General features: G+C 63.0%; 1 protein-coding gene across 2 annotated transcripts in view; it reads left to right on the forward strand.

The window, feature by feature from the left end:
- KCNQ1 (potassium voltage-gated channel subfamily Q member 1) overlaps positions 1-23,245 on the forward strand; it is a gene marked incomplete at its 5' end in the record, with an annotated part of 316,188 nt that overhangs the window by 41,743 nt on the left and 251,200 nt on the right. For both annotated transcript variants that reach the window (XM_080817777.1, XM_080817778.1), the window contains one exon: positions 4,303-4,393. In XM_080817777.1, the coding sequence (XP_080673903.1) occupies positions 4,303-4,393 (91 nt within the window). The remainder of the gene's footprint in view (positions 1-4,302; positions 4,394-23,245) is intronic.

A 23,245-nucleotide genomic window follows, 5' to 3' on the forward strand; every position in this document is an offset into this window, starting at 1 on the left:
GGGTGCGGGACCCCTGCGGCACGGGGCTTACAGGAAGCAGCACCGGGCACGGGCTGGGCCAGCAAGAGGACCTCGGCGTCCCTGCTGGGCAGGGTTGTCCCCTACCCTGGGGACAGCCCCGCAGGGCCTGAGGCCACCCCCTGTGGGAGTCCAGTGTCCCGGAGTGTCACAGCCTTGGGGCAGGGCCGCTTCCCCTTCGTTTGTTGGGGGTCGTCCTTTGGAACCTTCCTTCAGGGCAACTTTTGTACCGAGAGCAGCCCCCCATACGGCTGGGGTTGGACATCAGCACCTAATCTGTTGAATCCCACGTTCAAGACCCTGTCCAGCCTCGGGCTCCGGGTCACTGTGACAAGCCCCTCGTTTCTGTGCTGGTGAAGGTCCTGTCGCAGGCGGGCAGGACTCTGAGCCTCGCTCTGCCCCCCTACAGCCTGCCGCCGTCCTCCGCGGCCACAAACGCCTTTATTTCTGAAAAAGTTTACAATTGTGGTAAAATACACATAAAATGGATCATCGTGGCTACGTCAAGTGTACGTTCACAGCGTTATGTCGCCGTCTGCAGTGTTCGTCCCCAGAGCTTCCCAACTTCCCAAACGGAAACGCCGGCCCTCGTGAGACACCGACCCCCATCCCTCCCCAGCCCTGGGTGCCCACCGTCCACTCTCTGTCCCTGTGAATCTGGGGATTCCAGGGACCCCGTGTGAGTGGGTCCCCTAGGACGTGTTTTTCTGCGTCTAGTTTCCTCCTCTCACACATGAGCTCTTCCTGGGCCGACCGGTAAAGTAAGCCTCCTGGCCCAGCGTGGCTCACATCCTCTGTGACCGCCTTTCAGCACCTTGGAATTTCAACTTAAACCCTGGGGTAACCTGGGGGCCCCGAGGGCCCCGGGAGCAGCCTGCGCTTTCTGGGTGCGGGGTTCGCGTGAAGGGTCGCTGACGTCACCGGGAAACGTCTGGGGTGGACAGCTGCCTCCCGGCCGGTTGGAGACAACTCCCCAGGGGCTCAGGGCTTTCCCGACGGCCCTCCAGGGGCACAGGGGAGGGCTGTGGCCCCCCGCCCTGGAGTGCCCCCTGCTGTCTCGGCCCGGCCCTGGCGCACCTCCTGCATTCTTTCCCATTCCCAGGGCACCTGGCCGCTGCGGGTGCCGCAGTGATGACCGATAACATTCAGGACGTCCCTCCGGCTGGCGCTCGCAGCCCCAGCCCCGGCCAGCGGCACAAGCAGGCCATTGTCCCTCGCGGCACGGAGCTGCCACCGCGCTGGGGGCCCGCATGGCCTCTGGGGTTTGGCGTCCCTTGTGCGTACAGCCAGGCTCCCATGTCCTGACCCAGAAAATGGGTCGGGTCCCTCCTTTCCCAGGGCTGCCGTCTGCCAGCCCTTGGGGTCTGTGGCTGCGGGCTGGGTCAGAGAGGGGTCTCTGCCCTGCAGAGACCGGACGGGGGTGTCAGGCACCATGGGCCGTGACCCCCCCCGCCCCCGAGGGCAGAGGCTATGTGTCAGCATCTTGGAGGTTCCGAGGCCCACCCAGGACAGGACGGAGTAGACAGATGCACACTTGGTTGAATGGTTCTTTTTAAAAAAATGTTATCTGTATTGAGAGAGCACAAGCAGGGGGCAAGGGAGAATGAGAAGCAGGTTTCCCGCTGAGCAGGGAGCCCGATGTGGGACTCGATCCCAGGACCCCGAGATCATGACCTGAGCCGAAGGCAGACGCTGCATGGACTGAGCCTCCCACGCGCCCCATTGTCGCATGATTCTTTCTGAAACTAGCAGCACGTGTTAAAATGCCTGATGAACTCTGGAGGCTTCAGGGTACAGCCGGGTTGGGGAAGAACCCCGCGGGGCCGCGCACCACCCATCCCCGACCCTCCAAGGAAAGTGCCCTGCAGCAGCCGTCCCCAGGCGGGGCCCGGTCCTGGCTGGCAGCCACCCCGGGCCCAGAGCCTCTATTTGTGCGGGGGTCTCCCCGTTCCTCTGACGGGGAGCTTGGGGTGAGGACCCCCATCCTGACGTCCCCTCGGGGCCTGAGCCCAGGAGGGCTGCTTGCCTCCCGACGGTGCCGCCACCTCTAGGCTCCCTGTGCTCCCTGACCACAGCCAGGCCCTGGGCACCGGGCGGATGGGCCCCCGGGGCGGCCGGATCCCCACCCGCGGCGTCCCGGAGCTGGGTGCATGGTGCCCTCCTGCGGGGCCTCCGTGCTCCCGCCTGGTATGCTCCTGGGGATCTACTGCCTATGTCTCGTGGCCGAGCGCATAGGGATGGTGATGGCCAGGGGTGGGCTGCCGCGGGGTCCCCGTGTGCTGTCGGGGAGGGGACCCGGTGGCTGGCTGGGGTGTGGCCTGGCAGGGACAGGGCCCGTCCCAATAGCCTGAGCAGCCGGAGATGCCTCAGTGGGTCCCCTTTACCCCCAGCTTCGGGAGGCCAGAAGCCCTCGGCACCCTTACAGATGTCGCTAAGACGGCCGTGGGAGGGGCGGGACAGAGGAGGCAAGGTCTGGGAGGTGGGAGCCGAGCTGTGCTACGTGGGGGTGGGGGGGCCGCCCTGCCCCTCCCCGAGGGTTCAGCCTCCAGAGGGTCCTCGCCGTGCCCGTGGCTCTAGGAAGTGTGGGGCCCCCGAGCCTGGGGCCCCTGCCTGGGACACTTGTCAGGTAACAACGTGGTGGCGGTCCGGTTACCAGGTGGGACGTGGCAGTGGCGCTTCCTGGGGCCCGACGGGGGGGGGGGCTGCACCCCCCCAGGCTGTGGGAGGAGAGGACATGAGCACTCAGTGCTGGTCCCAGGCCCCGTGCCTGAGTGTCTGCTCCGATGTCTGGCTGTGCTGCCCCTGTGCTCCCGCTGGTGGCCCTGTGAGCCGGTGGCCCGGGGCCCTGGCTCCTGTCGATGGGACACCGAGGGCTCCACCCGGGCCATGTGGCCGTGGAGGGGCTGTGGGCGGGTACCACGTCTCCTTTGTGTGGGTGCTTCCTTGGCCCTGTCCACGCCCCGAGATCCGGGAGTGGGGCTGGCTGTGGCGGGACTAGAGGGCTCTAGGGTGAGGCTCCGGAGCGTGAGGCCCGGCGCGCGCGGGGCCCTTTGCCCTTCCGGCCCGTGGAAGGTGAGCGCCGAGCCCGAGCGGGGGTCCAGCCGCAGACGGGCGCGCACGCTCTCCATCGGCATTCGCCGGTGTCCCTGTGAGGCTGAAGCCCCAGCCAATTGACCCCCACAAAGGGCTCCAGGTGGGAGACCTGGCCATATCCGTTAGAGTGCTTTCTGGGGGGCTGGGGTGCTGGTTCTCCTCGGGGAGGCCAGGCGGGACGGGACTCGCTCCTTCCCAGCGGGCAAGAGGGCCTGCAGAGCTGAGGTGGTGCGGAGCGTGGCTGTGCACGGTCTCTGGTAGGAGGCGCTGTGTGCTCAAAGACCCAGAGTCCTGATGCAGACTCAGGAGAGCCCAGGAAGGTTGGGGCGGCAGGGACAGCAGCGGGTGCAAAGGCCCCGAGGCAGGCAGAGTCAGACACGCTCAGGAAGAAGGGCGGGAGGAGGTGAGTCCTCCGGGCTCAGCATGATGTCGCGCCAGGGGGAGACGCTGGGGGCTCACCTGGGTACTTGGGGGGGCTGTGGGGGTCCAGGGTGGAGCCTGACGGGCAGCAGAGAGAGGTCGGCTGGGATCTGGCTTTGCAGGGGGTGCCACTCAGTCTGCATGGGGAGGGAGGCGCTGGTGGCAGGTGTTGGCCAGGGCGGCCGGAGGACAGGGTGTGGCCTGAGAAATTGGGGCTGAGCTGGTGGGGGCTTCTTGGTGGGCCCAGGATAGGCGTGTGGCGGTAGGGGTGGACTGAGAGCCCCCAGGAGCAGGATCTCAGGGTGGGGAGAGGGCTGGCCGTCTGTCCCCGGCCATGCTGTGTTCCCTGCTGTCCAGTCTGAGAGGGATCCCCTGGATGACTCCCCCAGAATTGCCCCTCCCCCAGGCAAGAGGAGGGCTGGGAGGGAGTCCTGTGACAACCAGGGGTGTGGGGGACATCCTCCAGGCCTCTGGTCCCTGGTGACAGCCAGTCGTCTTCCTGTTCTGTCTCCGTGGCTTCCCATTAAGGGAGCCACACAACATGTGGCCCGGAAGCGTGGCTTCTTGGCACCAGGCTCTAAGGTCTGTCCCGCAATTGTAGGGGTCCAAACTGGTCCTCCGTGGCTGGGTGGGTGCGCCCTGCTCTGGGCACCTGCTCCCCGGCTGGCGGGCTCTGGGCTCTGGGGTGCTCCAAGTTCTCGGACCGTGGGGTGGGGGCAGGGCGGGCAGGCTGGCCACCAGAGCTGACCGCCGTGTCCTCCTGCCCTGCAGCTTCCTCATCGTCCTGGTCTGCCTCATCTTCAGCGTGCTGTCCACCATCGAGCAGTACGTCGCCCTGGCCACAGGGACCCTCTTCTGGATGGTACGTAGCAGCTCAGGGGGCTGTCCCAGCTGCTGGGGCTCTAGTCTCCTGGGCGAGTGGGCCATGGGGTGGACTGAGCTGCTCCTGGCCTTTCTGGCCTGCACCGTGACCCTGTCCTGGCGTCCCATCTGCTGGTCAGCTGCTGTGGGCAATGGGAAACTGGAGGTGTGGGGATCCCCACCCTGACCCCTACATTTCCTAGGATGCAGCAGTCCGGCTCGGATGAGAGGAGCCTGGGAATGGTGGTCTGGGAGGGCTTCCTGGAGGAAGGGGCTTCTGAGCTGGACTGGGAAAGGACAGCTGTGGGCACAGCTTGCCAAACCTGCGCTGTGGCCCCACATCTGGGTGACTGCTGACCTGGGCTGTGGCGGCACACCGACCCTGGCCTCTGCCCAGGATGCCCGGGCCGCCGGGCTGGCCCCTTCCACGGACCTGCATCCGTTCACCCTGACTCGAGGTGCCGTCGTCACTGTAAACCAGAAGTCCAGACGCACACGGGTCTGCTCGGAGACTCTCCTGTCCTGGGGCAGGTCCGACCCCCCGGGGCCATGGTGCTTCGACGGCCTGACTGGCCTGGCTTGTCCACTCTTTGAGGTGACTGCCACCATCCCCCACCCACCTGGCGTCAGGATCAACATGACAGCATCTGATGGACCCCTCTGGGGATGTGACGTCCGTCCGGGGTGAGGTCTTCCTGTCCACGACCGCGGTGTCTGTTTGCCCGGAGACCTTAGGGTTTCGTGATGTGGGTCTAAGGCCGTCTCTGTGACGGATGTTCCGGGGACACTGGTCCCTCCTCCCCGCGGCCACCAGACGGAGCTGAGGTGCCCCCTCCCTCTCCCCACCTCCCCTCTCCCCCATCTCCCTTCATCTCCCCCCCTCCCCCCCCGCCTCTCTCCCCTGCTCCGCCTCTCTCTCTGTCCCTCTCTCTGCGTGTTGGGAGCCCCCAATGGCTGTCCCTGCACAGTGAGGTGTGCTCGCTGGTGGTGTCGGTCCTCTGGTCCCGCAGACTTTCCCGGACGTGGGCTCGGCGTGGGGAGGCCCGGCGGCTCTGGCGGCTGCTGGGCAGACCGGCTTTACCGGGCGGCCCGGGGCGGGCAGGGTGTGCGTGTGCTCGTGTTTGGGGGTGACCTTCCAGTCCTACGTGAAGGTGTGGACCTCTGTCAGCTGTTTCTCGTGTCCGTGGAGATGGTGGCGGCGGCCGGTGTCCGTGTGCACCTGCTGACCGTCCCGCGTCTGTGCTCCTAGGCTGTGCTTTTCTCTGTAAAAGCGCGGCGAGCTGGCCGTCAGCAAGCAGGCCGGTGAGAGCGCCGGGCCTCGGGCGGCGGCTCTGCTCTTCCTCCGGGTCCTCAGGTCCCGGGGACCCACGGAAGCTGCCACAGGTGCGGCCTGGCCTGAGGCCCCGGGGGCTGCAGCGTCCTGGACAAGGCGGGCCGCTCCTGCGTCTGGGCACCGTGTCAGCCGTCACCGTCCTAGAGGCAGATGTCCCCAGAGGCTGCCCTGATGGGCCCTGGTGCTGTCCAGGGAGTGGGGTCCGTCTCCCCGGCAGCGGAGGGGGGGGGCTGAGCTTCTTGCCAGCCGGCACCTGCTGCCCAGGGAGGAGACGGTCCTTTCCAGCCGCCAGCCGGCCGGGGAGCTGCCGGCGGTGGGGAGCAGGGAACGTGGGAGGCTCTTTTCAGCTCGTCCCACAGCCCACCGAGCCCCGGCCTGGACCCCACGGAGCGCGTCTGCCATGCGAGTTGCTGGCGAGTCCGCTCCTCTCCACATGACCGAGGGGACCCGAGTTCCCCGAGCCAAGGCTTCAGGGACAGTGGCTGGACTCCAGGGCTCCCTCCTCCGGGACGGAAGTGCTGCTGGGCACAGGGCCCAGAGAGAGACTGGGGCCCGGGCCCGGGGCCCGTGAGCCCCTCGCCCCCGTGCGAGCGTCCTGAGGCGGCCATGGCAGAGCTGTGCAGCCCTGGGGCTCAAACAGTATTTATCTCCCCACCTTGGAGGCCGGAAGCCAGAGATCGGGAGGTGGGAACCCCCTGTGGGCATGGTGTCCTCACGTGGAGGGAGCCCTCCGGCGTCTGTCCCTACAAGGACATGGGTGCTACAGCGTCTGGCCCCGCCGTAGTGACCCTAGTCACTCCCTCCTGTCTCCAAACAGAGTCCCATTTGGAGGCGCTGGGGTTGGGACTCCAACCTGTAATTTGGGGGGCGCACAGTCTAGCCATCAGCACCCCCCAAGTGGCTTTGGTCAGTTACTCTGGTACCGGGGTCTCACTCTGAGGCTTTAAGAGGCACCGAGTTTCTGTGTCAACATGGGGGAGCGCAGGGGGTGCCCCTGCATCCGGTGGGCTGTGCGCGCCAAGGGCCCCGGGCTCCCGTGGTGACTTACCACATCCCGTGGGCTGAGGCAGGGCCCGCAGGTGCCACTGGGAGGTGGGACAGCCTGGGGAAGCCGCCAGGTCTGGCTGCTCGGGACCCTCGCAGACACGGCCTGCACCGCGATATGTCGGTGGGTGTGTTCCTTGTGCTGGGCATGGAAACCAGACCACCGGGGGGTTACGCCCAGGATAGCCCCGTCGCGGGCGGCGGGGGCAGGCCTACCCTGGTGTGTGCGGGCCTCCACTCTCCTCTTGTTGGCCGGGAGCAGCTCCCTCCCTGACAAGGATTCCCCCATTCAAGGCTCAGAGTCGATGTTATGGCCTGGGGGATGCCCAGAGCTGCTGGGGTGGGGGGCAGCTGAGGGCTCCGTTCTCATCCCGACAGCTCCCCTATCCCGCCTGCCCCTTCAGCACCCCAGCAACCCCCATCACACCCACCGTCCAGCGTTCCAGCAGCTCCCACAGCAGCCCAGCAGCCCCCAGCAGCACTCCTGGCAGCCCAGCTGCCCCATCCCAGCTACCCCCTCCATCCCCACACCTCCAGCCCCCCAGCAGACCCCCAGCATCCCAGCTGCCCCCCATCCTAGCCCCCCCGCCCCCCCTTCTCTGCCAAGCCTGTGGTCACAGCATTTCTGAGGTGCGCGTGCCATCTGCTGGCCGTTGTCTGAACTGCAGACAGTTCCCCAAGGAGGGGGGCTCAGCGTGGACCGGGGAGGGGGGGCGGGGGCGTGCGGACGGGGTCCTGTACCCCTTCCTCTGGGGCCTAGAGTGCGTGTCCCAGTGAACAGGTCCCCTCCCCCGAGCAGAGAGCCTGCTCCTGCTGTGTCCCACCTTCCTTCTTCCCCTTGGAGCACGGAGACCCCATGCAGCCTCCCCGGTCCCCACCTCCTGTCCCCCCAGACGCCCTCTCCACATGGCAGCCTGCTTCGGGTGGGGTGGGCAGCGCATCCCAGAACAAATCTGGCCATTCCCCAAGCTCCTTGTCGTAATAAACTTGACTTCTCCCTTTGGACCCCCAAGATGTTTCACACTTAGCAGCCCTGTTCCCGTAACTCTGTCCTCCCCTCCCTCTACCTCACTCTCTCCCTCCGCTCCAGTGCACTGTTTGCTAACCCTCCGGTGGTCCTGGCTGCCTCCGGGCCTTTGCATGCACTGTGTTCTTGGCCTGCTGTTTCTTCGACATGTCGCACGGCTGGCTTCTCGTCTGGTTCCGGGTCTCAGGGCGGCTGTCGCTGCTTCTGAACCTGCCATCTGGGGCTTCCCCGTTTCTCCGTCCCAGGACACTGCTCTTTCCCAGTTCGGGCGTGCGGTGGGTGTGGGGAGCTCTGCGGGTGGGTTTCTAGCTTTGCATCATTCGTGCTCTCCGAGGGGAGGCGCCTGGCAACTGCACGGACCCCACGTGCCCAGAATGACGCTTCTGGGATTTGGGCTCCCTGCCTTTCAGCCCCTGTGTCCAGACCTGCCCCCACAGGACACCCCAAGCCCTCAGCTCTTCCCCCCCCCGCTCCTTAAATTAGAGGGGGTGGTCAGGACGGCCTCAGCCTTAGCACTCCGGCGGCCTTGCTGGGTTTCCAAGGACTCCCCGGCCCCGTGGCTGCGTGCGGCCGGATCTCCAAGGGGGGTCTGAGCTGGCTGGGTCCGGCTGGCTCAGGGGAATCATGGCCGGTGGAGGGCGGCGGGCACTGCGGAGACAGCGGCATGGAAGGAGCCCGCCCCAGTCCAGCCTCCAAGGGCACACGTGCATCGTGTCCCGTGGTGGGTCCAGGAAGGAAGTGCGAGGGGAAGACGGGGCCAGGGTGGGCCGTGTCTGCAGAGGTGCTCAGGGCTTCTCCGTGGAGGGGAGACGGCAGGGAGGCGGGCAAGGCCGGAGGCGGCGGGGACAGGAAGCGACCCCTTTCACAGCGCACAGCCTCCAGGGTGGACCGGGCGAGCACAGGGCCCCTGGGGAAGTGGGCTTCTGGGGGTGCGTCAGATCCCAGGCAGAGGGAGACCCCCTGCGGGCAAGGGGCGTGGGTTAAGGACCCCTGTCGGAAGCCCCCCGGGGCGGGCAGGCCAGGGGCGGTGCTGCCGGCCACCAGGTGGCGCTGCTGCCCGCGGAATGTGGGCGTCCCTGGCCGCGGGCCCAGAGCCCGCGCGGGAGCCAGACCGCAGCGGGGAGCCCGGGAGGGGCCGAGCCTGGGCTCCGAGCGAGCCTGGTGTGTAAATGGTGGAAAAAAGTCACTGCAAACTGTGCTTTCCCCGAGAGCCCGTGTTCCTGCCTTTCCCTCCCCGTGCTCGGCCCGACGGAGCCGCGAGCAGTTCCCAGGCCGGAGGGAGGCAGCCCCGCGGCCTCCCAGGGACGAAGCGATCTGCTGATCCCGGCCCATTCGGGGCCTGCAAAAGCCATTTTGGGAGGCCGCCCCCTCCGCGGCGGGTCCGGCTTTGCGTGGCCCCACGTGGGGCCTGGGGCTGGTTGGGGCTTCCGGGGCCCAGGGCGCCTCCCACCGCGGGGGAGTGAGCGCCCTGTGGCCCGTGTGGGCGTGTGGGGGGCGCGTGTGCCCCGCGTGTCTGCTTGTGCGTGTATCCACGCGGCCACGTGCGAGCTTCCCGCCTGCGACCCGAGGGCAGACCCGGGGCGGGCCGTGGGGACACGGCAGGCCCAGACGAGAGCCCCGGGCGGTCCCTCCCCGGCGGTTTCTGGAGCCGCGCAGAGAGGGGCTCGCGAGGGCATGGCGGGAACCGGGGGATCCCGTGCCTGCTGGTGCCCAGCGACCCAGGGAACTGTCCCGCGATGCTGTGGTTAAAAACCCCGTGAGCCACGGCCCGGAGGCCTGGGGGATGAGGTCATCGCTCGCGGCTTCCTCCCTCGCTGCCTCCGAGGCTCCCTCAGCCCCGCTGCCGTGACCCGGCCCTCCTGCCAGCTGGCTGGCCCCCCGGGGCTCCTGCTTCCCTGAGACCCTCCCGCCCTGCGGGCCTCAGGGTCCCAGCGGCAGCAGGAGACCCCCCACCCCGGGACTCCGGACCCTTTGACAGCCCTTGATGGGTCCCCATTTCCTGGAACAAGGTCCAGGCTCTGTCCCCGGCCCCCCTAGCCCCCCAGCCCCAGCACACCCCAGCTCCAGCCCTGCAGACCCTCATGTTGGCAGCCTCAGCCCTCCCCACCCTTGCCCTGCTGGCAGGGCTGATTTCTGGGCTGGTGGAGGCCGTGGCGGGAGGCTGCTGTGCGCCCACCCTCTGCGGCGACCTTCTCTCACGCAGAGCTCCAGAGCTCAAGTTGCTTGTGGCCGTGGTGTCGCTAACCCCGAGGTCTTTTCTCAGGGGCTCCCTCCCACCCAGAGCGCTCTCCCCACTCCTCCCCACCCCTTCTCTCTGTGCTTTGGAACCTTGAGTTCCTTTGTGTCTGTCCCCAGCACATGGGAGCCGCCCAGGAAAGCTGGGGTCCCGCCACCAGGGTCGTAGAATGAGGGCCACCCCCACCCTGGCTAGGATGTCCCCTGCACTCCTTCAGCCAGCAGACGTTTATTAAGCACCTATTACATGGCGGGGGAAGGTGTGCAGAGAGACGTGGTCCTCTGGGGCAGGACGGGGGCTTTGCAGCCTGTAGGGCCCTGCCTGAGGAGGGCCGGCCCCCCAGTGTGGGGAGACAGTGGCACGCACCCCCGCCCCATGTGTCTGCGTGCTTCTGCACTCGCGTTCTGCTAGGGCCAAGCTGGGCATTCGGATTGTCCCTCTGCTGGGGAGGCTTTCGGCTGACCCCGGGTGACCGGACCCCCACGCGCCGGCCAGAGCCTTGCTGCTCTCGATGCAGACTCTGAACACAGCCGAAAGCCTCAAGTAGCTGGAACCCACGTTCTGGGTGTTTCCTTGCCCATAAGAGGGAGGAGGACCGGGGTTCTCTTCAAGGGGTCCTGGCCAGCCAGGGGGCAGCGGCGCAGTCTGCAGTCAGGGGGTCTGGGGTCCCCACTGCACGGCTGCGGTACAGAGCAAGCCGCCCCCGCCCGGGTGCTGACCCGGGGTGACGGGGGAAGGGAGGCCGCTGCTGGACGGGGTGGGGACAGAGGAGGCCAGGAAGGCTCAGGGCCTGGGAGGAGGGCTCTGGACACTGTGGGGGGGACTGCTTTGGGGCGATCTCCCCTATGCTGGGGTGTGGGGGAGGCGCCGGTTGCTCACCCTCGGTCTGGGTCAGGCCCCAGCTTCCTCGTATGTGTCTGTGAACCATCTCAGGGGCCTTTTTCCGGACTTGGAAACTGTTGCTCTCAAGAGACTTGGTCAGCACGTCAGAGCCCCGGGCCGGTGGGGGCCCCCGAGAACAAGCCCCCGCTGCCCTGGTGACAGTGAGCACCAGCCTGAGCCACCCCCAAAGTGGGGGCTCCATGCTTAACACCTGCCCACTGGGCTTCACCCCACCGTCTGACCCCCGTCCACACTCGGGGCTCACTGCCCACCCCAGGGCGGCACGTGGTTTCCTCATCAGGCGCAGTTGTCATGGGTTTTGGCCTTCCTGACCGAGACGCCCTGGCCATTCCTTCGTGGCCTTGGTGGGGGGCGGACAGTGCTGTTGTGCCTGCTTTAGAAAGGGGCCTACGCCCCAGCCCCCAAGGACATCTGAGCAGGAGGAAGCCAAGGGATCGAGGCTGCGGGGCCCCAGGGTGGCGGCTGGGGCTGTCCCCACCAGGAGGGGACAGTTTCCGCCCCACCTGGGACCCCGCGCCTGGGGAGGGCTCCAGGGTTCGGACTGGCTGCGTTCCTGGCCTGGAGGCAGCTGCTCCTGGGGGGACAGCTGACATTCCTTCATGCGGGGGTCTGCGCTGTGCCGGGAGCCGCGACAGCAGGAGTCCTGGCTGTAACCGGGACCTTCCGCCCGCACACCAGGGCCCTGTGTGTGCACAGTCCTGCACTGGCTCGTTTTCTGGAACAAAGACGTCCTCTGTGAGGCCCATGGCCAGGCCCGTTATCTGTCTCCAGAACTGTCCTATCGATCAAGTCTGCTCGGGACGAAGTGGGGGACTTGGGTGGGGGCTCACGGAAACGGCCCCAAGTATCTGAAACCTCCCTGAGACACCCCACGTCCCCCACAGATGCCATTTGGGGGGAAAGGGGAGGTGGCCCTCAGCGGGTGTGCATCTCCTGGCACGTCTCTGGGGCCTGGGGGCGACTCCACCAGGGCCCCGAGAGCGGCTGGGCCCGGTCGGCACCGGTGTCTCCTGCCCTAGGAGTCGCCCGCATCTGGGCCTGACCGTGTCCGCACAACACTTCCTGTTTTCCGGCTGGAAAACCCTGTGATGCGAGCCGTGCCGGCGTCTTCGCTGGGGGCCCCGTGACAGCCCCGGCCGGCACCCCCGGCCGTCTGCACCGGGCTCCGCCGGCCTGTGTGACCCTGCTCCTCGGGGGGCCATCTGCCCCATCCGCAGGACCCCGAGGACGGAAACGACCGGCCTGCCTATCGGGGAGTAGGAGCACTGGGGCGGGAAGAGCCAGAACACCCAGCTGCGGCGTTGGTGGGCCCCACGGCCTGTCCCGGCACCTCGGGTGCGTGCGTGTGCGTGGTTTCTGGGCTCTTCTCCCCAAAGCGGCCAGGTGTCTGGGTGGCCTCCTCTTCCCCACCGTCCCCCGCTGTCTTTTCTTTCCTCCTTTTGGAAGTTGTGACGATTTAGCTCTAGGTTGGTAGCCAGACACACAGCCGCCCCCGGTTGGGGTGCAGGGGGTGGGGGACGTGCGGGGCGCCCCGGCTCTGAGCAGGCAGGGGGCTCGGCTCAGCCTCCAGTGTCGGCAGGAAAGGAGTCCCTCGTGCTGGCCCGTTTGGGGGGGGCGTGCACCTGCCCCTGGACACCCATCCCCCCACCCCCTCTGCGGGGTAGGGTCCCCTCGGGCACAGCACTCAGGGTCTGCCGGGAAGGTGTGAGCCCGGGAGGGAGGCCTAGGCTTCCTGGCGCTCCCAGACCGGCCCCTGTGTCTTCCCTCCTGCCTGGCCCGCCCAAACCTGTTGTCAACGTCTCCCTGAGGCCCAGGACAAAAGTCAGACACTGGGGTGGGGGCCCCTTGCTGTGGGCCCCACAGGCTCCTCCGTTCGGGACTTAGCGGGATTAGAGTGTGCCGTCCGTGGGACAGGTGTTTCCTTTATGCTCTGCCTGAGGGCTGCAAAGACACTCGTCATTAAGTGCCACATTCAGTGGGGGTCTCGGGCGCAGGGTAGCTGGAGGGCCGGGTTTTGTGAGGGCCTTGTTCTCACATCTGACCCTGGCCAGCTGGAGAGCCTTGTCTGAAGCACGGGGTAGCAGCTGACATAACAGAACGGGGACCGGGCTGAGCAGGCAGTGTGTCGCCGGGCGCAGGCGGGGCCTGGCACTGGCGCTCGGCGGGGGACTCCCAGGGGGCTGCCCTGGGGAAGGCGTCGGGGTAATAGGATGAGGCCTCGTGGCTGTGGGGCGCGGCGTGGCGGTGTCTACCAGCTGTCGCCGCCCGGACGCGCGCCGGCCGCCGGGGTGGCTGGTCGCCGGGCGGGGGCCACGGGCCCGTGCAGGTGTCCGAGTCACCGCCCCAGGGTATGGCATTCAGAAGGGTTATAATCATGTTCTCTGCCTCTTGGGGTCACGCGGAATGAAAACCAGAGCCCCGGCTGTGCGGCTGCTGAAGTGTGTCATTGTGTGACTTCACGGGCAGGAAGAAGGGGGCTCGGGGCAGCTTTGCGGGGTCGCGAGCTGCGGCCGCACGCCCGGCCCCCTCCCCCGCCACCCCCCCCCCACCCCCCCCGCACACTCAGCTGACCTCAGGGGCTGGGACGCTGCGATCCTTCACTGCCGTTTTCTGCTTTCTGGTTGTAGGATCGAGTGCTGGTGGGGCAGACTGGGGGGAGCGAGTGGAGGGGGGCTATCGGGGACCCTCAGGGTTGCTGCCGGCCCTTTTTAAGAACGGGGTGGAACCGGCCTTCACCGGGGCCGGCGCAGTGTGCCACGGGTCCGCTCCTTCTGCGCCCTTGGGCTTGAGGGCCCCCATAGCTCGGAGGAGGCCCAAGAAGCCCATGGGGTGTCTTCAGGCTCATGGGAATTGGGGGTGATGCTGCCCTCCCCGGTCTGTGGCTGCCGGCCCCCTGGGAAGGCGAGTCCCAGGCCCCCTCGGGCTGCTGGCTGCAAGGCACAGACCCCCCGTCCGAGGCCCACGGTGAGGGGCGCCACGATGGCTTTCTGGTGGACTTGACCACTACTGGGCCGAGAAAAGCTCCTCGTGCTGAAAGCCGAGCTGGGGCGCCCATGGCTAGCGGCTCTTCTCCCAGCTGGGCCGAGGCCGAGTTTTAAGGAGCGGATCAGGAAGACGGGCCGGGTGGGGCCCCCAGGTCTAGCCGGTAGGCGGGCACACGCCGGCACTCACGGGTACGCCGAGGTGCACACGCACGTACGGGCACGCACGTGGAGGCCCCCGCGTGTGGACACGCTCACGTGGCCGGTTTGCTCGGGCACCTCCACGTGTCTGCGTGCACACGTGCACACTCAGCCCCGGCGCTTCGGGCCGGCGGGGAGCGGGACCCCCTTGGGGCCGCGTTCCATGTGCACATTTAATCCAGAAACTGTCAGCACGGAAGCCTGGAGGAGAACAAGATGTCAAGTGTGTGCTGAGAGGCGCAGCCTGCCCCCTTTCCTGGCGGGCGATGATCTGGTCAGTTTCCGAGCACGATGAGCCGAGAATAGGTTGTGCATTCGGAGCGGCTGCCCGGCCGGCCTGGGGGAAGGGCGGGCGTCTCTGCTTCATTTTCAGCTTCTCGAGCTGTCCCGCGGCCTCCTCTCGGGGACCGCTCTCTGCACCCGTGCACTCTCTGCACCTGGGTCGGGCTCGAGCGCCGTGGGCCTCGGGTGCGGGGCCCGGGCTGGGGTCTGCACGTTACTCATTCCTCGGTGTCGCCCACCCTGTGAGGTCCCTGCACCCGGCATTTGCTAGAAAGCCTGGGCTCTACCGCCGTCCCCATGACCTCGCTATTTCCAGGGAGCTGGGGAGCTCAGAGCAGGGAAGCCGGGCTCAGTCCCACTGTGGGATCCTCTGAACTTTCCCCGACACGTCCCCTGCTCATGTGGGGTCTCTGTCTTCATCTTGGGTTCAAGGTGACGTCCTTTTAATGAGAACATCTGCTAGGCCACTCGGTAGCTCTGGGACATGGGGAAATGCCTCTCATTCTCAGGGCTCCTAAGAATTTCTAGCTTCTCCCCGGTGTTCAGAGGCTCCTGTCCTAAGACCCCATCACTGGCTCCTGGGGAGACAGACAGTGAGGCGCGCCCCCTCTTGAGAAAGGGTGGCACTGGGGCAGCTGGCCTTCCTGGTCTGGGAGACGCTTGCTCCTGGACGTGGCTCTTCAAGGCCCCCGACCTGGGGCCCCACCAGGGAGCCTAAAGGAGCTAGTTAGGGTCCAGGCCCCCCAAGACTGCCCAGGGGGCCCACACATGTTACTGGCCTTCCCTGAGCCTCAGATCCCTCCGGTGGAAAAGTTGAGTGATGCTGGTGGCTCTGACACTGGGGGCCGTGGGTGTTCTCAGTCCAGAGGGCCAAAGGCACGGAGGCGGACGGTGGTGGACGGCAGCGGACATGGTGGACGGCGGCCTCCTCGTCCAGGCAGGTGTCCAGTGGCGGGGTGGTAGGGGTGCCGGGGAAGGGCGTGGGAGGGCCATCTGTACCCAGCACAGGTGCCCCAGTCACGAGGCAGCGATCCTGCGACCACGCAGGTTCCTGGACCGACACGAGAGGCTTTGCCTGATTATCTCCGCGGCTCTTACCGCAGACCAGCCATAGTGAGGAGTGATCAGGGGCGATAGGAACCATATTTCAAGTGCACGGTTTGGTGAGTTTTGACCTGTGTAGACGCCCTGAGACCATCTGGGCAGCAGACCCCGTCATCACCCCCAAAACATCCCCGTGACCATGGGGTGACCTGCCCCCACCCAGGAGCCACCCGCCGACGGGCGCTGACACAAGTCCGCACAGACTGGCTTGTGTTTTCTGGAGTTTTCTAGCGCCGTCCTGCCTGGCTCCTTTCACCCACTGTCATCCTGAGGCACGTCCCGGCGGTCGTGGGTATACTGGGAGCCCCTGCTTTGTCACCACTGGGTCGACTCATATTTCCTTTTTCTTGGGTGAACGCCCGGGAGGAGGCTGGCCGCGCAGCGTGGTAGGTGTTTCACTGTGGGGACGTGGGCCATTCTCTTGCGTTCCTGCCGCCGCCACGGCCCCAGTACGCCTGGTGTGGTTGGTCTCTTGGTTTGACCGGCATGCGTGGGTCGTGGTGTCTCGTGTTCCAACCTCGATCCTCCAACGACGGATGGAGCCGGGGACCCTCTCGCGCGCTCCATGGTCCTTCCTGGAACTTGTGAGGGGAGGTGGCTTCTCCGATCTTCCGTTCCAGTGCCACTTGTTGAAAAGAGTGTCCTTGACCCAGGGAACCAGGTGGACGCCTTCCGTAACAGTCAGCCTATGAGAACATGGGTCTGTTTCGGGACCGTCTGCTGGGATGCCCTGGCCGGCTCACCTGTCCATGCTTCATTACGGTAGCTTTAAAGAAGGCTTGCAGTGAGCTAAGATAACCTGCCAGCTTTGTTCCCCTCCTTCACGTTGCTCTGTTTGTCCTACGCTCTTTGCACATCTCTATACATTTTAGAAGCTGCTGGTCAGCTTTTTACGAGAAGCTTGGTGGGATTTGGTTTGGAATGGCACCGAACCCTGAGACCAGCAGGGGAGCATCAATGTGCCCAGATCGAATCTTCTGGACCGTAGGCATTGCACACATTTATCAAGACCCTTCATTTCCATCCAGATGTTTCGTAGTTTCCAGGACAAAGGTCCTGTGCATCTTTTGTCGGACGCCTAAGTGTTTCCTTTGTTTTGTGCTGTGGCCCGTGGCATTTCTTTCCTGCGTTTGGTTTCTGGTGTTCAGAACCATCATTTCGGTATCTTGTGTCTCGAAACTTTCCCAACTCAGTTCTTTCTTCTAGAAGCTTTTTTTGGTGGATTCTGTGGATTTTTTTTTTTTTTTTTTGCATTGATAATCCCATTTTCAAATCAAGGTCTTTGCACCTCTTCCTTTCCAGTCTGGATGCCCCGCTCGTGTCTCTTGTCCAACTGCACTGGCCTCTGGTGAATTATGTTGATGGATCTTCAGACGTTGAACGAAGCTCGTGTTGCTAGATAAACCCTACTTCCTTCGTGTTGTCTTACTCTTTCTATACACTTCTGGGTTTTTTCATTCATTAAAATTTTGCTAAGGATGTTTGTATCTCAGTTCATGAGGGATATTTCCTAAGTTTTCTGATAATGTTTTGGATTTGGTACCACGGTAACACTGTCAGGGTCAAGTGAGCTGAGCTGTGTTCTCTCTTCAGACAGAGAAGAATTTCTGCAGAATCAGTCTTATCTCTTTCTTAGGCACACGGTGGAATCCATCAGGAAAGCCATCTGGGCCCGGGCTTCCCTTTGTCAGAGGGCTGTTTGCTAGATGTTAAATGTCCTTAATAAAATATTCAGACTACCTGTTTCTTCCTGAGTGAGCTTTGGTATTCTGCATGCTTGAAGGACTTCGTTCACGTCATGCAAGGTATTAACATCTGTAGGACATGTAGTGATGTCTCCTCTCTCGCTCCCGATGTTGGTAATACATGCTTTTTTTTTTTTTTTTTTTTTTTTTTTTTTTAGTGATCAGTCTGGCTACATGTTCAGTGATTTTATCGATCTCAAAGAATCAACTTTTGAATGGGGTTTAAGTGTTTCTTTTTTGTGATTTCATTGGTTTCTGTATGGATTGTTCTTTCTTTTATGCTTAGCTAGTATACTAGGCTGCCCTTTTTCTTGTTTGTTAAGACGGAAGCTGAGGACACTGGCTAGAGGTCCCTCCAATATGGGGACTTGGGGGTATGCCTTCCCCCTAAAGACTGCAGTTGTACCCCACAGATCTTGATGCATTACATTAGTTTCATGCCACTCGAAATATCTTCTGATTCTCTTTTTGTTTTTTTCTTTGATGCCTGGATTATCTAAGAGTGGATTTCTTCCCAAACATTTGAGGATTTTCGAGATACTTTTCTGATACTGATGTCTACTTTAATTCATTGGTGGTCAGAGAAAATACTCAATATGATTTGATTCTTTTTAAATGCATGAAGACTTGTTTGACGACCCAGCATATGGTTTGTGTTGGTGGACCTTGCACCAGGCTCAGGGGAAATAGTGTGTATCCTGCTGTTGGGAGGACTGTCCCATCAACCTCGACAAGGTGGCTGTGGTCAGCAGGAAGGGCCTGCTGCGTCGTCCCTGGTGTCCTGGCTGCTCATTGTGCTGATGTCCATGGGCTCCGAGATCTCCAGCTCTGACGGTGAGGCTGTGTGTGTGTTCTTCCAGGGCAGGTCACCCCTGCACAGGGCAGTGTGAGGCTCTGCTGTTGGTGTGTCAGTATTTAGGATCGTTATGTCCCCTGATGGATGGGCCCCCTTATCACTCCAAAGCCGCCTTCCTTATTCCCCGTCACGTTCTTTGCTCTGGAATCTACCTTGTGTGACACTAGCGTGGCCCCTCCGCTTTCTTTTCCCCTAGTGTATCTTTTTCATTTATTTTGCTTTTAACCTATGTGTGTCTTCCCATGTGAAGGGTGTGCGGGGCCTTCCTCAGTCCAGATGTTCTTCTCTGCATGGGTCAGAGTTCAGCTCATTTGCACCTATCAGCATGACGTGCACCCTTGGTCTCCGCGCCGTTGTGGTCTTTCAGAACCGGGTTGCGTTTTGTCACAGTTGCCGTGCTCTCGCTCCCCCCGCAGGACGCGCGTGCCTTCTTCGGTCCACAGAAACCCTCTGGTATTCGGGGAGGCTCGCGCTCCTGTTCTAATGGCTGCTTCTCACACCTGTCGTCTTTCCCGGCCTTGTTTTCTCACGTTAACCCATCACAGTGCGGTGTGCTGACCCTCATCCACACCCCAGGATGTCCACCAGCTCCCAAACACGTGCGACACACGTCTTGTTTCAGACCCTAAAGCCTGGGCGGACCTCTGGGTGCCCAGCGGGGAAGCTGTGGGGTGATGTGGTTCCCGTCCTGAGTAGAGGGGTTGCGGGGGGCCTCACCGAGCAGCGTGGCTCCAGGCGAAGATGAAGGACTGAAGGAGTCGTGCCTGTATTTCCATCAGGGGCGTTCCCGGCAGAGGGGACAGCGCGTGGGTCTGGCCCCGGCCTGGCTGTCCCTTCTTGTGCCTTGGCTGGATGGGGTGTCGGTCCCCTTCCTGTGTCCCTGAGGGAGCCTTTGTATCCCACTGCAGGGTGTTGGGGGCCCCCGGAGCTTGTGGGGTCCCCATGTGTAACTGTGGTCTTCACGGGGACAGCAAGACCTGCTGGGACACGTGGACACAAGTGGACAGGGTGTGTGCCAGGATGTCTCTTTAGCATTCGTTTTATAAAACTGGTAGACTCTTTTCCCCAGGGTTTTTAAACTTACAGAAAAGTTGTGCAGAAAGTACAGAGGTCCGGGATACCCGCGCCACACCCTGTGTCCCCCACCACGCCATCGCACATTAGCACAGGGCGGTTGTCACAATCTGTGAACCGACGTCACTGTTACTGAGCGCTCATGTATGCAGTTGACATTGGGGTCACTCTTGGTGCCCCTTTCTGTGGGTGTTGACCCATGTGGAAGGGCGTGTCCTGTCACACAGAGGAGCGTCACTGCCCCGAAGGCCCTCTGTGCCGCGTCCGTGCCTCCCTCCCCACCCTGAGCCCCTGCAAGCCCCGGGTCCTCGGAAGCAGACCACGCCGGCCGTGGGGCTCAGCCCCCGGGTTGGGGTGCTCGGCACCCTTGCTGCTCCTGGCATCTCCACACACAGCGCACGGGCTGCCCAGTGTGCGAGCATGCCCTGGGCTGGGCAGGCCAGGGCCGCCATCTGACTCCGCTGTGGGCACGTGCAGAAGTGGGGCCCTGGGCCCACGTCTCAGCCTCATGGGTGGGTTGAGCCCTGAGAGTTGACGGCCTCAAGCCAGCCCGCTCTTCTCCTCTGTCTCCCATAAGCCTTGGCACTCCTTGCCCATGACCTCGGCTGTGCTCTGAGCATCTCTGGAGTAAGGGCACCACCCCCACGACCTCCAGCGGACAGGTCTGGGTTTGGCTGTGTTGGGATGAGAGGTCAGGCTCTCCAACCTGGGGCCACGGGCTCGGTCCCAGGCAGCTGTGTGCCTGAGAGGCCCCAGACCCGTGTATGCCCTGTCGCATCTGGGCATGGGTTTCCCTTCACCCCTTGTCCAGAGCATCCTGGCTGCCCGCCTGGCTCTCTCCCGCAGCCAGGCCTCACCGGCACCCAGCATGACAGTCAGGACAGACGTCCGCCGGCACCCACGACATGGCAGTTGGGACAAACGTCCTCCAAAAGCAAATGAGATCCAGTTGCCTCCTAGAACTCTCCGGAAACTTCCCACGGCCATGAAGGGATGCCCACACCCCTACCTGTGACCCACATAACCCCTCGAGGCAGGGTCCCTGCTGGCTCTCCCGGCCCTGCCCCCCAGACTTGGCCTCCCCGACGACGTCCCACCTGCACCACCGTGCACCACCCTCCCCGCCTTCAAGCTGCAACTCTCGCATCACTTCTCTGGGATGCCTGCCCTCCACCACCCTGTCACCCTCACGCACTCGCCGGCAGTGGGGCCCCCCCAACGGTGAGCCTTTTCTGTCCCCAGCCTGGGGTCTCTGCAGGGGAAGAGCCCCCGATCCTGTGGCTGGCCTTCTCCCGTGTGGGGTACCCCGACGATCACCCCGCCGCCCCCACGTCAGGTCGCTCGAGGGATTAAGTGAAATGGTGTGGGTGGAAGACGGAAGAAGCCAACATACTTCGAAGGTCACAGAAAGCTCTGAACTCTGCAAATTCCCACTGAGCAACGCTACGTGTGCACATGGGGCGGGGTAGGGGGCTGGGGAGCTGCCCGGAGTGAGCAGGGCGCCCGCGCCGGTGGGGCTGGGGCCGTACCTCCCCAGGTCAGAGTACCGGGATGGGGACCCGAGCCAGCGTGTGAGCCCGGGTCCCCCGAAGGCGATGGGATGTGGGCTGTGAGTCTGGGGCTGGTGGAGAGGGCTTTCTGGGTGGGGGACGGCTCACGAGCTGCTGCAGGGAGCCCAAAGGGCCCCCCTTGGCAGCAGGGCGGGCTGTGGGTGGCCCTGGGCTCAGCCCTGGATGGGGTTGCAAATAGGGTTGGGGTCGCAGGTGTGAGGTTTGGACAAAATCTGGTCGTGGGGCTTTGTGGTTGCCTCTTTCCCGTGTCTCTTGTGCTCCCAGCCTGGGCTGTGGACGTGAGCCCAACCAAGGGTGAGGTGCCCTTGGGAGTGTGAGACGGTGGAGGCAGGTGGTCACCAAGACGCGAGGGGACGGTGTGCTGCACTCAGTCCCCAGGGAAGACACCGAGGAGGACAGTGGGGGTGCGGGGACCCCGGGGGGAGGAGTGAGCAGGGCCAGCAGCCCGAGCCCCGGATGGCAGGAGCTTGGTGGGTCTGCTGAAGGCCAGGTGTCCGCTCTGGGCAGCTGGGGAGCCAATCTCAGACTCAGGCTATTTAAAAAAAAAAATCTCCTGAAACCAACTCTTTGATTTAGCGCATCTCTCCTTGTACTGGTGGCCCGTCTCCGACACAAGGCTTGGTCTGCTTGTGTGTCGCAGGCGGGCTGTGTCCTTCGTCCACTTCCCAGCGGCGAACCCGCCTGTCCCTGGGTGTCCGGGTCAGCGGGTCGCGGCACATGGCTGTGGTCCCCTGGCCACGGCCGCAGTCACCGTCTAGAACGTTCCCATCACCCCCGAAAGCGCCTTTGCGCCCCTTGGCAGCTCACCGTCGCCCCCGCGCCCAGCACCTGGTAATCAGGGATGTTTCCTGTCCCCGCGGTCTTGCCTTTTCCAGGACGTCATACGAAAGGCATCTCGCCACACAGAGCCGTCGTGTCTGGCTCCTCTCAGACGCGGAGCACACTTGAGCCTCGTCCCTGCTCTGGCCTGTGCTCACTACGTGTTTCCTTTTCATTGGAAAGGATAAAACGTACCACGGTTTGTTTATCTGCTCACAGGCTGATGGACACTTGAGCTCTTTCCAGTTTTCGGCTGTTAGGATTAAAGGCGCCCTGATTATTGCACGCAGGTTTGGGGGAGCCTGTGCCTTCGCTCCCCTCGGGTAGACCCCTCGGCGCACTCCATGCCCGCTGACCTCGCTAAGGGACCGCGGGCGCTTCCCACGGTGTGCTGCTCCGTGCCACGTTCCCTCCATCCGCGCACCACAGTCCCGCTGTTCTGGGGGGGTCCTCCGCACTTGAAACCGCCCGACCGCCCCGTTGTAGCGGACCCCGCGGTTCCTGTGGCATTTACCCCGGGGACACCCCGGACCTCGGCCACACGCAAACACAGTCTGACCAAGGGCGCGTCTGCCCGCCCACCATGGTCATCGTGTCCTTTGTCTCACCCTGAGTCATAGAACTGGTTCCTGTAATCGAGGTGTGAGTCTGGACTCCAGGTCTGGACGGTCAGATATGCCTTTTTCTAATACCCCCCGCCCCACCCTGATCTGTGGTTTCTCTTTTCTCCCAGCACTGTCTTTCCGAAGAGCTGAACTTTTTGATTTTGACCAAGTGCAATTTTCCAGGGCTTGTTGTTTATTTATTTTTTCTTTTCAAGGTTCATGTTTTTCGTATTCTGTCTAAGAAATATTTGCCTAATCCAAGGTCACAGAGACTTTTCTTCTATATTTCTGTAGAAATTTTCTAGTTTTACGTTCTGTGTTTATATCTGTGATTCATTTCAGGTTTAATTTTATGCGCAGTGACAGGTATTAAATCTTTCCTGCATGTGGTTATCCGATCGCTCCTGCGCCGTTTTCCCATCGAATTACTTTGACACCTTTGATGAAAGTCAGCTGACCGTGTGCGTGGGTCTGCTTCTGGACTTTCTAATCTGTCCTGCCACTACCACGCTGTCTTGATTAATGTGACTTTTATCGCAAGCCTTGAAATCAGGCTGTGTTAATCCCTCAATTTTGTTCATTTTCAGAAGTATGTTGGCAGTTCTAGCCCCCTGCCTTTCCACCGAAAGCCTGGAGGCCGTTTGTTAATTTCAACCAAAACAAAACCAAACAAAACCAAACAACAAAACCCCGGCCTGAATGTTGGTCAGCCCCGGGGCGGACCGCACGCTTCAGTGGGGTGCGTGACTCTGGAACGTTTAGCTTTTCTGCTTTCTGAACACAGTGGGTCTCTGTGCCTACTCGGATGCTTTGCACACGCTCACCCGTGTTGTACGGCTCCGAGGGCACCGATCTCTCACGTCATTTCTGTGGTTCGTTACTTTCCGTGTTTCTGACACCGAAACGTGACCGTTTTCTCAATTTCGCTTTTGGACTGTTTGCTGCTAGCATGTCGACCCTGTATCCTGTGGCTTTGCTAACCTTGTTAGTTCTGGAAGCTTTTGGGGGGGGGTAGATTTTTTAGGATTTTCTATGGAGATGATCGTGTTGTCCCAAACAAAGTCAGTTTTGT

The sequence above is a fragment of the Martes martes genome (assembly GCF_963455335.1).
Source record: "Martes martes genome assembly, chromosome: 10".
NCBI classification, from domain to species: Eukaryota; Metazoa; Chordata; class Mammalia; order Carnivora; family Mustelidae; genus Martes; species Martes martes.